Below are 18,415 nucleotides of genomic sequence, written 5' to 3' on the forward strand. Positions count from 1 at the left end.
TCCACGGTCTGACATCGGATTCTGTGGAAAGCTACACCGATAAAGACGAGCTTTAGCTGGTATTTTTTTAAGAACTGAGCGACTTTACGAGCTAAATCGGGACAAGGAAGTGAAGACTTTAACCACTTCTGATTGGTCAGACTGATGACATGTGATTAAGCTCCCCAAGAATGATTGGTGGAGACAGTTAAAAGGACGGGACTTTTCCAAAATACAGCCGGAGTTGCAGCTGAATCGCGGTACGTCATTCTTATCAAAATGTCTTTAATAAAATAAAATAAACGCAAAGAAAAAGTATTTTGCGATCTTTTATATTCCTAACTCCTCAGTGTTTTATCAGGGCCTGTTTGGATGAACAGAGAGCTGAAATCCTGGAGATGGGAAATGTTTAATTTTTCAGTTAATGAGGGCAATTTCCCACGGCACACTTCACCATCTCCCACGGCACACTAGTGTGCCGCGGCACACTGGTTGAAAAACACTGATCTTGTGTGTTGTCCGCTGTGATGTCACTTGGTCGTTTTTACGTTACAATAAAACAAACCAACCACGCCCCAATCCAAATGGTAATTTTCCAATGTCTATTATAACTGATTTGTTTAATTTTGAAACACTTTTATAATGGTCTGGGTTGATGCGATTAACAAACTTGCCTCAGATAGATTGATCTGGTTGGATCGTTGGAATAAACTTCACTTCATTGATTAGTTCAATAATTGTTATATCCCTGTTTAAAAGTAATTTCTTGCACTTCTGTAATGTTTCATTAACAACACTGCATCTTAGCCACTGGTTTAGGTTCTTTATTTCTGCTGATGTGGCTTAAATACGTGTAAAAGAGAAGACTAAATGGCGACGATTATTATTGTTTTGGATGACTTCTCATTGCTTGCCTGTAGCACGCGCACCGGTAGTGGGAGTGTCCGCAACGAGGGGGGCGGGGTGGAGCCGCGGAGCAGCAGGAGCTGCGCACAGGAGGAGGTGGACTGTTTATTCTGAAGTCAGAGGGCGCGCGGGCAGGACGTCACAGACATCTGTGCCTTTCATTGGGTTCGTCCATTTGTTGCAGTTGTTCAGTGTTTACCCGCGGAGCGATGTCAGTGCTCCGGGTCGGTTCTGTGTTGCTCTGGGCGGTGTTGGCGGTGAGCCGTGCTCGCAGGAGCCCAACGGAGCCGGAGGAAGTTCAGGAGCATATCAACAGCGCCAGATGCACATCCAGGTGCCTCAGCCTGCACATGACCCAGATAACCGCCGCTTTCAGACACATCCAGGTAAAACTCAGTTTCACCTCGTGCCTATTGAGGCACAAGGTGCAATGACCAATGGATTATGCAAAAAAATAAAATAAAATTGAAATAGTAAAAAAGGAAACAATCAAACAAACAACAAAAAGTTTAAATACATTTTGATTGAAAGTCGAATTTTAGTTTTTGGATAGAGACGTTCAGGTACGTTGTTTATTATTTAAAATTTTTCACAGTTTCCTTGTAAAACTTGTGTATTGAAATGCCTTTTTTTTTACTCTGTTACAACTTTGTTCATTTTATTTATGGTTGGAGCAGAAATGTATGTGATGTTATATTGACTATCAACAGCTCAATCTCAAATAGTTTGTTGTTTTAATGAGTTTCGTTTGTTCACATTCATAGCGCCCTAACGTCCCCTATAACTGAAGCATAGAACTAATAATAGAAGAAAAAGTGATCATTTCTAAACAGGTGCACCCAATCTGTCCTAATTAACTGTACTAATGATGGGAATTAAAGCATTACGTTTGTCTTTCTTTCTTTCTGATTCATATTTGCACACAATTTAAGTCAAATTTAGGAATTAACTTAGGTCATTTTATTTATGGTTGAGGCAGAAAATGTCAAACAATTTATTGCTTGTATGTATGAATGTGTGTGTGTGTGTATATGTATGCACACACATTCGGAGCCCCCTTAACTTCCCCTATAACCATGTAAGTGAAATATTTGGGGGGAAAAAATGATGATTTCTAAATTTCTTAATTTGTGCTAATTAACTGTACTAATAATTGAAATTGCAGCATTAGGAGGCAGATGTCTGAACTTGAGATTTGTTGTTTATTGGATTAATATGTATTACTCAAAAAATAATGTAAACCCCTCGCCCCTAATTGCACCGTATGCAAAAGAAGGTATTTCACACCATATCTGTGAGCAACAGTCATTGAAGTTCCGTTATAAAACGCCATTCCAATTCAATTCAGATCGATTTTCCTTGCTCGCACTGTTTTTTATATGAAATACATCAAGCCTTGGGCAAATGTTTGTGTGTTGCTAACTTGTAACTGCACCTATCAGGACCGACTGGGGCAAAGAGAAAAGTTCTGTTCGTTATTTGGGAGTCTGCAACATTCCTTCTCTTGCAGAAATTGCAGGCACTTGTGCTGTTCTTTGTAGCAAGGAATGTCAAATTAATGTGGACATTAGGACATTACCAAGTTTGAAAAAGCCACTTATTGTTAACGGCTTCAACATGTGCATGCTGTGTAGTGGGTGGGAAAGTCATTAACCATTGAGTTTAGCCCCAGTGGCTTTGAGGTGTGTAGAGGAAAGTGTGCATTTATGTGTGGTTTGTGCATGTGTTCACATGTAAAAGTGAGGCTTGGTCCTTGTCTGTCTTGAATAGACTCCACCACCTGTGCATGGGGTAATTAGGGTGGCCCCTGGATGACTTTGCATTGAGATTAGTGTGTGCATTTGTGGTCCTGCATTGCTGGAGAAGTTGTTTTGGTCAAATATAATGGCTGCACAGCAGCAGTAGTAAAGATCCAGTTTACTTTATGGTGGCAAGTAAACTGTATGTAAAGTTTTCCTGAATGCTGATGTTTTAAGGAATTTTTGTTTTGTTTTTGACATCAAACTTTTTTAATCATCTACTTTTTGAATCTTTGACCCATGGATGCTCCCTTTTGGGGTCACTACAGCAACTCATCCTGGTAGCTCTAAACTTGGTATCCTTTAACCAAGGTAATAAATGTCACACCTTCGGGTTCAAACCATCTCAATCTGCTTCCCGCCATGTATCTCCACCACAGCCTTCTACATATTTCTTTTTAGTCTTACAAACTCTAGTTTGTCACATATAAAACTTTCTTCCTCCCATTCTAACCTGCTTGCACACACCTCTTCAACTCTTTTCTACACTCTTCATTAAGATCCTCAATCGTCTTCACCTCTGCTCCCTGTAACCTCAGTGTTCCATTTGAGACCCTCTTATTTAAACACAAATACGCTTTCCTTTCTAGAGGTAACTTCTACCTCTCTAGATGTTCTTCTACTTGCTCCCTGCTCTCAGTACAGATCAGTGTCATCTGCCAGCGTCATGGTCCAAAGAGATTCCTGTTTAACCTCATCTATCAGTCTGTCCATCACCACAGCAAACAAGAAGGACCTCTAAGTTGATCCTTGGTGCAGTCCCACCTCCATCTTGAATTTCTCTGTCACACCTACAGCACATCTATTACTGTCTTATAGCTCTCATGCATGTCCTGAACAATTCCAAGGTTGTAATGTTTCATAATTATTGGATTATTTTAGAGTTTTTATGTTGTTGTTGTTAACGCTATAGTCTAATATTTTCTAGTTAATTTATATTAATATGCTGTAAGTCCTAAAGGTTCTTGTCTTTATACTCAAATAGGCTGAATGGATTTAAATCTATAGCAATAGAAATCCCTCTGGAGTTACTAATGCTGCTGTGGAAAATCCTAAATCCACAGGGAGAAACTATTTGAATGAAAAGCAACTTAACTCACTCAAAATGTTTCCATGTGTGCACCTGACTTTTACAGAGGAATTTAGACCTAGTCACTGTTTCTATATCCTCCCACCAATTGAGACTTTGTGAATGGCACAGAAAGGTTTAGTCATACTAGATTTGATCTCTGCTTCACTTCAGCAAACCCTCATTAATATGTCATACAGTATTGCATGTATTCAAAAAATAGTTGCTAAATATTACATAATAAGAGTTTGACAACATTTTATGATCATTGATGTCTACAACAACAAGGCGATGAAAATGAAAATATACGCCTGGCATTAACACTTGTTTTAGAGTACTTAAAAGGAAAAATGTGTGTGTATATGTAAAACTTGAAAGTCTTTTGCCTCACATCTACATCTGTCCTTGAACTTTTATTATCACAGCTTGGGGAGCAGGGCCTTTAAGCCTGATCTTTGGAAAAAACTGGAACACTGCAATCCAAGGAACAGAGTACTCAAAAGTCCTTTGTGACAACACCTCCAACAACTGCAGTATCAATGAGGGGGTCTGTTGTCATCCACCTTCCACTGCACACTAAGACACAAACACTCACTTTTGCTTCTTCTGGCAGAATGGTGGTGAACCCTGTGTTTTTGGCTCTCTTCTTTTGTCTGTGTGTGGCTAGTGTGTAGCCACTAAACTGTGAGTCACCAGTTTTCTATTTACACCTCTCCCTGCTGCATCTCTGGGTTTTCCACTACTTTCCCATGCATGGCGTAATAGTGTAATTATAGCTCTTGTGTGTAGGAGAGTGTACATATGTGTGTGTATGCTGTCATATTCCCAAATTCCTCCTTGATGTAACTGCTAAAAATACGAAAAAAGCAGCTCTCCATCATCGCCTGCAGAGTTGCATCTTTTAGCGCACATGAAGTAGATCAGCTTAGACTTTGTGCCTTGAACACAGATGTCTCCAGTCCTGACGAGTGGATAGTTTATGGTTTGGGCCAAAGATGAAGGGCAACAAAAGACTGAATTAGACGTTGTGTATTTTTTGTTTGCATGTACATGCATGTAGGTAACTTTGTGTGTCCCGGCAGCTCTGCGGTAGGTAGCTCAAATAAGCCCAGAGGTCAGTCTAGTCTTGAGAAAAAAAATAGTCAGTTCAGGTTGCATGGGGAGAGGTAAGGGGATAAAAGGCAGGTAGACAAACTCGGTCAAGCATGAAGACAGACACAGCGATATAAAGATTGCACAGCAGACAGGCAAGATACACTGACATGGTGTCACAAGCCAAATGAAGACAGCCTACATCGCAAACTGATACACAGGTGGAAGAAACAGGGAAGCATGCAGACAGGTGAGCATACAGGCTGGTATAGGGCTGAGTTATGGCAGGACACAAAGGCTTGTGTGATTCATTGTAGAGGTAAAGCTTCCGCATCTTTATTACTGCCCTGACATCTGAGTAGAAAAACCAGGAACACACGGAGATACAAATTTCTCTGGTAAGAAAATGACTCTCACCTGAAACCAGAGAAAAATTTCATAAAACTTAATCACAGACCAAGAACGCTTCAGAGAGTTCAGAACTGGACAGTCGGTCAATATTTCATGTTTCAGTCCATTCCTCTCACTGATTGCTATTGAAACAGATTCATATTTCTTAGTCAGAGGTCAGAAATGGTCAGTAAATCCGACATTTTTCCATTTTTAGAGCCAGTAACATTCTACAATATGTACTTGTTGACAATCTGTAATTTAAGCTTATGCAACATTTAGTATTGTTTTCATTTGCTGCTTGTTTTTGTTTTTCTACCAAGTCAAAACTGATGAAGAAGTAACAGTAGCTTTATGGTTCAAAACCATTTAGCTACCACTTTGTTGTGACATTTGTTGTTCACAGGATGCGGGCCACCACAAACCTCTGAACACGTAAGCATGGAAATGCACACATCGACTAATTAGGGAGTTTCTGACGGGAATGCTAAGCCTTGGGTTTGGGCTTTTTGGGAAAAAAAAACTTTAAATTTGTTTAAACGGGAATTAGCCGTGATTCATGTCTCAAACACACAATGTAGTTTTTGCTTCTGGTCATCTGTGTGTAATTAACTGATGTCTTTTGTTAAATGGACTTTGTGCTGCACTTCACTGCAAACACTGATATAAAACACGCATATATATAAAATGCTCAATTGTTTCTTTTCTCTCTAACTTACACTGTTACCCCTACATCTGGAAGAAATGTGATTTATATCTGACATTCATCCAGTGCACAGCTGTGCGAGTGCATGATGACTGCACATGCTCCTCTGTGAGTATTTAAGTCAGTGGTTAATATCAGATTGTTGATTTCTGTGGGCAGTTACAAGAGCCATGTGGAAATCCTTTAGTTCAAGTTTTTCTGACTCAGCCGATCAGTTCTGTTTCTGATGGGTCTTTTGTGACAGACTTGTATGGACCTCAGACTTATTGAAGCTCCTTAAGGCTCAGAGGACATATATAATTAAAATGAAATTTGTGTTTTGTAAGTTTTTTAGTTTTGTCATAAATCATATTCAGTCATCCCCAGAGGGAAAAAAGACATTCTGGCTAAATATTAGCCTGATGAACACCAAATTTTATTGCCTACTCTTTCGCAACTTACAATTTCAACTTCCTGCAACTTTTTTTCTTTGCTCTATTTAACATCCTCGGTGTCCTAGTTTACTTAGTCTCCCACATCCATCTCGTCTTCTATTTATCCAGTCAACAGCTGCTGATGTTCTTCACCTTTTTTCTCAGAATCTTTTGAACATGTGTAGCTGTTTTGCCACAGACAGAGTAACATGCACTCTGAAACCTTATGATGCTTCACTTTGACCACTGTTTCACAGCCAAGAGGCACACAGACCTGTTTACACTGCCTTAATTGCTTTTGACAGCAAATATGTCCCATGAAATTAGCTTGGGATGAGTGCGTACATGTGGACATATTAATATGCAGTTGGAGCTGAAGGGCAGGGACTGGAATGATGCTTCGACGAGAAAACGAGAGCGTGAAAGCCGAACAAAGAGGATAAAGATATGAGGCCAACAAGGGGAAAGACGGCTTTAAATCTTCTCTGTGAAAGTCTGGAGATGTTTAACTATTTTCTACGCCCTCTTTAGTGTCTAGAATTTATCATCACTATCATTTTTCAAATTCTCCCCGGTTATTTTTATAGATGCTCGCAGAAATGAAAAAGAGTTGGAGGGTCTGAATGAAAGACAGGGAATGACAAGAGAAACATGATCTTCATAAGTAATGGCAGAGAAAAAAGGATTTATATTTATATATTTGCATTTATTCAGTAAAATGGGTTAGTTTGCTTTTGCTTTCTTATCTGCTTATTGATAAGGTTTAAGGTCTGGAAATCAGACTGATATTAAAGCATTATATTAATACTTTTAAAGCTGTTTAATTTAAATATGATAAAGAGAACATGTCAGGTTTTATTTTGTATCTACGCAGGCAGCGTATAGGGCTACCCCTGATCATGTCAATGAAGCCCAGGTGTGTGTTGGCCATAAAAGCCAGATTCCAATCTGAATGTAAAACACGTGGGGCTGAATTTCTCTTTGTCTTGAAAGGTCCAACAAGACTCAAGTAATTGCTGCTCATCTTTTGGTCATTGTGATTTTTTTATGCTGCTTTTAACAGAAAAACGTAGCTGTTAAAAAAGAGCAAAGATTTGGCTCTAAACAATTACGGCTCATGTTGATTTTTCTGGTGTAGTCATTTAGCTCATAATTTTTACGATCATTGGTCAGGTTTATCAAATAATTAAAACAAAGCTGCTGCTACACTGACTTCACGCAAAAAAACACATGTTACAGGATTTGTATTGAGAAGAGAAACTTTACTGCATCCGCTGCTGCCTGATACAGATTCTTGAAGAACATGAAAAAGCAATAATGTCCTTAACAGACAAAAATTGTACTTCCTGGGTATCTAATATAAAAAACAACCATGCTTTTATACAGCACAGATGACACTTTTAATTTAACCAAATGAATGCCTGGGAGACCATCCATGCTGCCCATTGTAACACAACCTGTTGCTTATATGGCCTGTCATAATTAAATTACATTCCTCTTGAAATTATTGTGACCGTTGCAACAAGGTATATACAGGATTACGGGGGAGAGCAGCTGCTTAATACTCAGAGATGCGACAAACTCAGATTTTGAACCTTCTAACTGTATTCAGGATCAATATACCAAGATGTAACCCAAGAAACATATACTGTAATTCATACCAAGTCTACTTACTGTAAGTATAGCAACAAATCATCATTTAGGGACAAGACACTATGGTTTATCCCTCATTATGACCTTATTCTAGTTTTCCAATAGTCAAAAGTTTTGTTGTTGTTGTTGTTGTAATAAATGGGTATTTTACTGTGTACCACACCCAAGGAACACAATGTAGCTGTAGTTCAGTCTCTTTTACTACTCCTATGTTTGCTGTGTGTTTAGGATTATCTCAACACCCCCATTTTTCATTCTTATTTTGTGGGAAATTTAAAAAAAATTAAAACATTGTCCTGCCGTGAACCAGTGGGAATGGGCTCTTAAAGTATGGTGTAAAATCCCAAATCTTACTACAGTTATAACTTATGTCAAGCAGTTGTGTTAAGAATAGACTCACATTTCCTACAGCGTTAGGGATTTCCTCAGTCTATCTTGATTATAAGAGAAGTGTCCATGATTATTACTTTATGCAAGGATTTGATGCCCCTTACTTAGAAGCATTTGTTTGTAAATGAAAAATCTTATTTAAAGGAATAAAAAACCTTTGACTGTTTTCCATGAGATTTTTCTTTAACCTCTTTCTGATCAATCTTTCTTCGTGTTTGTCAATTAATAACGATCACAACCATTACTTTAAGGACGAATCTGAATTCTTCCCCCAACCCCTACGGTTCTCCCTATCCCTACATTTAGTCAGCCAAACGGAGAGATATGGAAAATAGTATCTTCAAATTCGCATGCTACTCCCATTCAATGACGTTATGATCAGTCGCCGGTCAGCTATATTAGCGCGGAGCAGCTGGCTTGGAAATACATAACATCGGTTTTATAACTTCAAAAAGGTCACGCAAAAACAAAAAGTCATCACTTGCATTTACATGTAAACTTCTGTGCATCAGCGCACACCCACGTGAAGATAAAACGTTTTCCTCCGAGGCACACCACGAACATCCTGGCTGTGGTGGGCTCGGCCGCAAGCGTTAGCCCTTAAAAAAACTATTTCAGACAATCCTATCCCTCCAAATACCCCTACAATTGGAGGGGTAGGGAAAAGTTGTAGGGGTAGGGAAGAATTTGGGTTCAAGATAAGGCTCTACTGGTCTGTTTCTATGTCTATGGGGGCTGGTTTATTTTTAGTGGAGGCATTATCCCTTTTAACTAGCACAGCTTACTGTTGAGCCAAATGTGTCTGCACCAGTACAGTCAAAGTGTTAAATAGATAATAGCATAGGGAAAACAATTAGGTGTTTTTCTCAGGGCGGTATCAAACACTGTTTGGTATACTTGTGATCAGCTCACATTAATATGTCAGTTTGTTTTATGTTTAGAGATGACCAGTTCCATAATGATTTTAAAAAAGTGCCTCAGATCACTGAAAGCAGCAATTTCAAGTTTACATCATTAAGTAATACAGGCTAAAAAGGTTTTTAAAAAGTACAAGTAAACTATAATTTTTACCTTAAAGTCCCAATCCGTTTATCTCTTGATCTATTGCATTCTCAGTGGTCTTTTAATTATGATTTAGGTCATTTTTCAGAAAAAACAAAAACAAAACCTGTTGTTGAGCCAGATGGCAGCTCAGACGAGGAAAACAAAGATGTACATGGATCTATTTGTCTGCAAGTGGATGCATCAGAAAGGAGCAGAGCAGGGAGCTTAGTCACATAAGTCACTGCTACAAACCTTTTCCAACTGCATTATTTTCTCTGCTCCTGATTTATCAAGATTTGAATAAAGAAGGTCTTAGGAAAGCAATTTTGAGCTTAATTTTCTTTATATATGTCCCATCATGAGAAAAATGCCCCTAAACATGTTTAAAACACCAAAAAACACAATTTTCATTGGAGTGGGTCTTTAAGCTATTGGGTACTGTACAAGGCACCCTTTATACAAAGATGCCTTTTTAACCCAAATAAACTGTGATGAATGTAGCAGTGAAAGAATCCAGTCAATATTTATCTAAATCTCACAGCCCTTTAATCTTTAACGTTTTGCTGAGCACCGTTACCCTGACTATAACCCTGTAAACCTTAACAGACTAAGAGCACAGACTGCTAAAGAAAATATAACAAGCTGTGTGTGGACTTACATTCACTACCGTGTTAGTACCTTATCTGTTATAATTATCAGCACTATTAAGATAATTACTTACTTACTTAGATTAGTTCAAATAGAGAACAATGCTGATCTAAATTCTACTCACCTGGTGAGGTTTTGGTCAAAGAAACGGATTAAATTTAGAGTAAGACATCCACTTGTACAGTGGCAAAATTTAGTTTCTAGGTTAGACTTTGTCTGGAAGGAAGTCAGTGCTATGTTCTTGTTCAAAATAGCTGTGTCAACCCGTGTGTGTTTAAAATACGGGCTAAATACAGCTCTCTCTGGAAGGGGTTTAAAGTTGTTAAGGTGGCTTATCTAACTCTCACACACTCTAAGTAAAAACAGACTCACAACAGAACATATGCGCAGAAACTCACACACAAGTGCCATAATAGCTGTTTTGAAGTTGCTCAATGGCTTCATGATTGTGCCTGTGACTAAGACAAAGCCATTTGGTGAGAAAAGCAGGGATTTAGTGAGGAAAGTTATTAGTTGTTTTGCACATAAAGTGGCAGGAATCGTATGTCCTCACTCTATAAGAGTTGGTCAAGACTGACTTACCCAAATAAGATTCACAGCAGATACTTTCCAAGTTATGTTTTTTACAACTTTGTTGTTGATTTGTATCTGATTATTATATCAAACTGTAAAACAGGCCATTCAGTCAATATAAACTGTACGTTTTTTGCTTTTTTTTAAATGTTTTTTTTTCTATGATCTATTTGAGCACTGTTGCTAGTGCAACCATGATTACTGATGGTATTGACTCACTTACCAGTTAACTGCTTGCACACATGAACACATAAATGCCCATATAAATAGAAATATCACTAAGTGACACAATTTCTGAAACACAAAAAAGAAGTGACCACTAATTTGCTCCCAGAAAATAATTAAGCACGAACATGGTTGAGTTTGTGTCTGAGATTATGACTGATTTAGTTTTGATTGTCTTGTCATAGTGATTTTTATGACCTATATATAGGTCACCTATAAAATATATAGGTCATAAAACTGACAGAAGTGCCTCTTGTCTTACTGTATTATCATTAACATTTCATTTTACAAAAATGTGTCAAACACCTGGCTGTTTGTCCATGTTTTTTTAAAATGGCTTTCATTTTCTGTTACAGAGCGACGAGGTTCTGGTTTGGTGTGAAAACCACAGACGCTGTGCACAGGTAACCACGCTCACAAACTTTGTACTTTAACTGGGAGGCCTCAATAGAGCTTTACACCAGATTTTCCAACACCATTATCAACATTCACTGTTTATCCTTTCTATTTACCAAGTTTTTTTGTAATGCTGTCAGTGAGTGTTGGAATTTGGATCATGTCTGTGGTGTACGTGTGTCATGTTTTTTTTTTTTTTACTGAATATTTGGCCTAAAGTTTTTATGTGCAGCTCAGCAGCCAAAAGCGAGAACTAATAGACACTTTAGCAGTAAGCTTTATAGAAATTTACCTTTTTAAATCAAACTGAATAACTGAACTACAATAATCATTAAGTGTTCTGTTCGTTTGACTACCATTTTCAATTTATTATTATTATTAGTTTTTTTAAACTTGTCCTGCCCAACAGCTGAGCAAATCGGTGAGAGCTGAAGGTGTCTTGTGTTGCACATATTTTACTGTCACAACATGGGGTTATGAATCTTCTGACACACAAGGTGTATATATGAATAAACCCCTTTTGTAATGTTGACCAAACTGTTTTTATATGAATTATATTTGTAACCGTTCTTTTGGTTCTTTTGTTGGACCAGATGAAAAAGAGGAGGGAAGAAGAGAGAGGGATGTGTGTGTGTGTGTGTGTGGGGGGGGGGGGGGGATGAAGTTGCTGGAAATTTATAATCATTACTCGCAGGTGTAGATGTATAATAAAACTAATAGGGGTGGGGCCTGACACTCAGATGTTACAAAAATACCTGTTGGCTCCAAAAATCTTCACATATAAGGTGAGCTAGCACATGTGCTCCAGTGAGTGACAATGTTCTTCTGGGGTGGATGATGTAATGTAAAAAGAAAGAAAGAAACAGAGCAGGGAGAGTGCCTAGTCATCCCCACACCAAGCCCTGCGATACATCACTGTTTGAATTAATAATTAAGAAATTGAGTATCCTAAATACAGTAATTTTCGGATTATAAGCCGCTACTTTTTGACACCCGCATTCAACCCTGTGGCTTACAAAATGAAGCGGCTAATTTATGCATTTTTTCTAACTGCCGCTGGGGGCGATCAAACAGTGAAGGCAGGCGTGAGACTGGGAGAATATAACATATATGTGAGGCAAGTTTAATGTGAGTTCCCACTCAATTGGCTGCACTGGAGAGGTGTCCGTGCACCGCTCGACTCCTCCGAACAGCCTCAGAGAGGAGGAGGCAAATTGAGAAGCTGAATGTGTAATCTCATTTCCAGTGTCAAGCCCATTTATTTTGACACACCCACAAGCAGCCAAACAGCATGAACGTCACTTCTGCTCTGGTTCTTAGAGGTGTACCGTCTTTCTTTGTAAATTTATCATGTGTTGAACCTATCCTGCGATTACTTTTTTTCCTTCTGACTGTGCTCGGAAAATGCAAGGGGAGATCCTCTCCAAGAATCATTCATCGTTCTTCTGGGGGAAAGCTTCTTTTATTACAGTTCTCTTTCACTCTGTATAACAAACATAAACACACACCCCAACAAACTTTTGCCGCTCTTGCTTTCACTCCCTCTTTCCTTACATGCGCTTCCTCCTCCTCCTTCTTACACACACGTGCGTTTTCAGCACATACACACCCTCATTCTACAACACATGTTTTAATGTGGGCACATGCGGCTTATAGACAGGTGCGGCTTATTTATGTAGAAAAGGGTTTGTCCTTCAAAAATGTAATGGGTGCGGCTTATAATCAGGTGCGCTCTAAAGCTCGGATATTATGGTAAATAAAATGACAAAAAAAGCATATCTGTTTTAACCCCTTCATCCCTTCAATATAAAAAAAAAGATTGTTTAATTATTTTTCCATTCAAAGTGATACTAAATTAAGTTAAGTCCTGGATTTAATGGTATGTTGCACATTAGCTTCACACAGCTTGAAAGGGTTAAATATTTTCTTAAGTTAAACTTGGTGGTAGAATTTTAGGGCATGTCTTTCCCTTTTTTCATTTATAATACAGCAAATACTGATCCTTTTCTTCAGTCATTACCTTTGCCAGAAGAATTCATTGCATTTCCAAGCATGTATATGTTTTTCTCACTTATTCCAATACTGTGGCTGTTTTATGCAATGAGTCTGTTGTTTTTATGTCATTTTAGAAGAGAAAATGGGGTTTGTTTTTAGACATAGTTTTGAGCCTTTTATAAGCCTCTTTTAATGACGTGACAGGAATACGGATGCTGTTATTGATATTTTTATTCATGTAAAATATCTTATTCTCAGTGAACTTTTACCTCCTGACCTTTAATATCAATTACTACTTAAAAACACCAAAAAGATTCTGTCTGGCTCTGTATTGATGTATCGCATGAACTTAAGGTTCAGGTTCAAACCAGTCTAAAAATCTTTAACCCAGCTGGAAACAAAGTCATATTTCACTTCTTACAACATTTTACAAACTTTGCTACAAATTCTTATGACAGCAGAATAAAGGGAACACTGAGGCAGTTGCATTCGGAGCTCCGCCGCACGTATTTCAGTAGTGACTGTGTGCATTTATTATGGGGTCAGCAGGGGTTAATGTCAACAGCAGCCTGGAGCAGCACTACTCAAAAACTTCCAGCAGCTAACTTTTGGACAGGAAACTGAGCAGAAACATCTAACAAAGCTTTGACATACACTTGACCCCACTCCACCCAAAAAATCTCACTGCTTTTGTGCCTCTGCCCTTTACCTCTGCTTCTATGAGCTGTTTTTGTTTCAATAAAGACGCAGACTATAAATATAAAAGATATTGAATTATGAGTTTTTCTACTATGTAAAATATTTTAAAGCTAACTTTGAGGTTTTTTTTTGTCCATAGGCACAGTAGTTTGATGTTACTTAACAACAAGCAGCCTTATTTGTTTCAACTAAACCTTTCCTCTTAGCCTGAGCTGCTCAGACATGGAGTGCATTCTGCTTGAATTGCAAAGTTTTTCATCCACACTCCTTGATATTCTGTTGAAAGTGGATACAGCCCAATTTGTAAAGCTCATCATGCTGAGCAAACCAAAATAAATAATTTTGGAAACACACATATTTCAGACTTAAGCTACAACTGTCAAAATGAATCAAAATAACTAATTGTGCAGCAGAGTGGTCCTGACATGTTTAAGGGTTTGGAGGTTTGTGTTCATTGAGGTTTTTGAAAGGTGAAGAGATTATAGACTTTGTGAGCTTATGGTCTTTGCCCTCTACTAACATGGATTTTGTTCTATGTGAAACTTGTTTAACCACAGATCTAAAAAAAGACTTATAGTGATTTAAAGAGATAAAGTCGTAATCCTGAATGAAAGTTTTAATTATCCTAATTGGGATGTTTTGACTTTTTGCATCCAACTTTTAAATTCCAAAGAGTTTTTGGGCTTTCAATGTAAAGTTATTTCTTAACAATGTTTCTAATGAAAACTTCCAAATACAATGTAAAGGGGAGGAAAAAGTGAAACATGTACATATTAGTAAATCTGCAAAGCTCCATATTTATTTTTATGTCTCTTTGTGACATCAAAGTAGTTTATGGAAGAGACAGATTTGTTAGATTATGGAATAGAGGATGAACTGCAAGACTTTGAAATGTTTCTAACACATAATTCTATTTCATTTTCTAAAATCAGCTGTCATTTTCCGAACCTTTTTTGTAGTCATGATGATAGTCTATGCCACAGCACACACTACTAGTGCAATGATACTCTTATGGCTCCAACCACCCAGATGACCTTTTCAAATCTGAAATACGACAGCACAAATTCCACAGCCTCCTTTTAACTTTTCTTCTTAAACCTGACTAGTTTCGGGAACCATAAAGCGGATGCATTCAGATTTCAATACACTGAGACCAACTGGACCTGAAGCCTGTTACAGCCGTAGTAAATCTGCCCAGGTGTCTCTTCACCTGGCATCTGGAGAACAAGCCAGAAGAAATGGGGATTATTGGTTCATCGTGTTTGCTAGTCTGGGGGGTGAAGCTGTTAAAGTTTATATATAACAATCAAAATGCGTCAGGAAAGGTGATGGAAGAAAGAGTTTGGAATACTTCTGGTTGGGGTTTATCATTCATTCTTTTTAAAGCCTGTGATCTTTTTCATCCTTCTGCTAAAACTGTAAAGTGGAACAAGACAAAATAGAAAAAGCAACATTTGGTTATATTTAGGAAGGTGGCTTTTGAACATTGTTCATACAAGAACAATAAATACACTATGAAAGCCAGTTTTGCTCATTTATCCTCTCACCCCATGGGCATGTATGGAGAATGGGTCCATCTGGTGTCTCTGTAGCTCCTTCACTCCATCTTTTCATCATTCCGACGTGTTTTACTATTTTGATCTTTCATCTTTTTTTTTTTCATTTTCAACCAACACTTCTTTACCCTTTTTATCTACCTCCCTCCTTCACTGCTCCATCTTTCTCCTAACTCCACTGCAGAGTGTGGCTGTCATCTCTCATTTGTAGCAGTTGAGGGCATAAAACGGCAGAGAAGACAAACTTAGTGTGTGATTAATTCCTACACAGAAATCTGAGGAGCCCTTTTTACAATTTGTAAAAAACATACAGACATGGAATCAATATTAATGTTGTCTCTGTTGTTACATGTGTTGCAATGTTAAGCAGTAACAAAGTCAACCTGTTACCCAACCTGTGTATACTGAGCTTTCCTTTACAAGCACATTTCTTTAATTTCAACTGTCTGTTTTTTACAACCTCATCTAGTTTCAGTGATTTACAGCAAGTAAAAGGTATTTGTGTGTAAGGTGTAGGTATTATTTTTCAAGGGGACTTATCTGTCTCATTGTCAGTGAATTTAATAGCTTTTAACCTCTACTACTATTTGTTCGGAGTTTCTTAAATGAAGTTGACTAATAATAGCACTTTTAAATCTTAAAAATAAAAACATTAGGCATCCTAAAATTATTTATCTTTAAATAAGGCGGCAGTTAAGGAGCAAAAAAAAAAAAGATGCTAAATCATTTCATAAATTACTCTGTTGCATTATATAGATATTCTCTATAAAAACACTTGATAAGCACTGGCAGTACGAAAGGAAATCAGCATTTTTAATAAAAAACTCAAGAAATAATATAAAAAATGGGATAAAGAAGAAAAGTGAGGGGATGATGATGATACCAATGTTGTGTTACTGATGAGCAGCAGGTTTGGTTGAGAGTAAACGCCTTGGGTAGCTGCTCTGTGAAGGAGAGTTTGACAAGCATAAGCTTAAAGCTGCATGTGGTCAAGAGACACAGCCCAGGGGAGCACATAAACCTCAAATATCTGGTTTCACCATTTACATGCGTTGTATTATCTGTGAAAAATCTTTTTTTAGTCAGCAAAAGACTGTACTAAAAGTTACAGCAAATTTAAGTTAAAAAAAGTCAAGCTTGTTGAAAATTTCTAATGTTTTCTTTCAAAAAGGTAGTCCCTTTTACTCATTTTTCATGAAAACAGCAGCAGTAAATATATTTATGCAAAAAGAGATCAACAAAAAAGAGTTAAAATATACTAAACTGAACTTAATTTTGTACTTGTGACAATGACAATAAAGATGATTTAATTTAGAAACAAAACACAAAGCAGGAGTTTTCGTCCCTATGTAAAAAACAACAACACTTTAATCAAGACAAAAGTTGTGTTTTCTTTTGTTGTAAAAATGCAACCTGTAAATACCGCATGAAATTGAAGTTTATTACTTTTTAGGGAATTGTAAAACTGAATATTATCATATTTTTTATATTAATGTCAGGCAGTTTTTTTTCTTTAAAGACCCACTCCAATGAAAATTTTGATTTTCTGTGTTTTTAATATGTTCTCATGGCTTTTTTTCTCATGCTTGAGGACACAAATTAAAAAAAAAAAATTACGATTAAAATGCCTTTTTTTTGTATTTTTTTTATTCAAATATTTTGAATCAGGAGCAGCACAAATAAGCTCCCTGCTCTGCTCAATTCTAATGCATTCACTTGCAGATGAGAAGATCCATCCATGTTCATCTTTGTTTTGATCGTCTGAGCCGACATCTGGCTCAAAACTGTACGACTGGATAGCTTCAATATTGCTCGCCATTTCTTTTTGCACGGCTAATGTTAGGTTGGGGTTGTGAGGCGCTGTAACTAACAGGAGAGAGTTTAAACAAAGGGATGATAGTAAGTGAGAGCAGGCTTACGCTTAATCATAATCAAAGACAACTGGGATTACTTTTTAAATAAAGCAAAAGATGATTTAAGTGGGACTTTAATTTTTCCCTTTTCTGCTTTTGACTCACTGTGACTGAATGAATGAAAGTATAAATAAAACCATAATCATGTTTCATGCAGATACTTTATTTTATTCCCTTCAGGTTAGGAATCATTGCACATGTGGCTTTATTGTTCTTGTTGTAAAGATGCTGCATGTGTTATGCGTTATTGTGTTTCTTTGTTCATTTTGCACATGAAAATCAAGTTTTTACGGCTTTTGATCTACCTCATTTCATTAAAGAAATACACTACCCACAAGGTCCAGACCAGCTCTCTTAAACAAGCATGGATAGGTTTTATTTGAGCTAATTTTACTCAACAGTGGCCTTATATATTTGTGCAAAAACATTATTTTTTGTCATATTTTTAGACCATTTTTTCCCTCTTTTTGAGTCGTTAAGATGGAATGAGGGAAATGATTGAAGCCAGGCACAAAGGCGAGACAGACAGACAGGCAGGAAAAAAAGAGGAGTGGGTTGGAGGTTGAGGGTGAAACCGCAGTTTTTATATGTTGTCTGGTTTTAATTTAGTAAGAGCCATCATTCACCAGTTCAGTGAGGTGGCAAACCAGAAGACTGTGTGCTTTATTTAGTGGGTATTGCTTGTAAGAGCTCTACTGGCTCAAATGCTGAAATCTGTTGCTGCAACTATGTGATTTTTATATTCACTCATTTTATTTCATTTTTTATGTTCTCTTCATATCTCAGCCATTTGAGAAAAATACTCTGGTGAATGTGCTTGTTCTTTTTTCAACTATAGTCAGAAAGAGCACAGGTTGTCTTATCATTTTATTAACTTCTTTGCCCTTAATTTTGCAGTGCCTTCAGCCATGTGAAGAACTGTGGGAAACGAGGACGGTCCTACCACCAAAGGCCTGTGAGGTAGGATGG

General features: G+C 37.5%; 1 protein-coding gene across 1 annotated transcript in view; it reads left to right on the plus strand.

Moving 5' to 3' along the window:
• Positions 1-1,007: 1,007 nt before the first annotated feature.
• anos1b (anosmin 1b) overlaps positions 1,008-18,415 on the plus strand; it is a 32,080-nt gene continuing 14,672 nt past the window's right edge. Inside the window, 3 exon segments of the mRNA NM_001104719.1 lie at positions 1,008-1,271; positions 11,244-11,291; positions 18,344-18,406. Coding sequence (NP_001098189.1) covers positions 1,095-1,271; positions 11,244-11,291; positions 18,344-18,406 — 288 coding nt within the window. The 5' untranslated portion in view covers positions 1,008-1,094.

This window comes from Oryzias latipes, chromosome 4, assembly GCF_002234675.1.
Source record: "Oryzias latipes chromosome 4, ASM223467v1".
NCBI lineage: Eukaryota > Metazoa > Chordata > Actinopteri > Beloniformes > Adrianichthyidae > Oryzias > Oryzias latipes.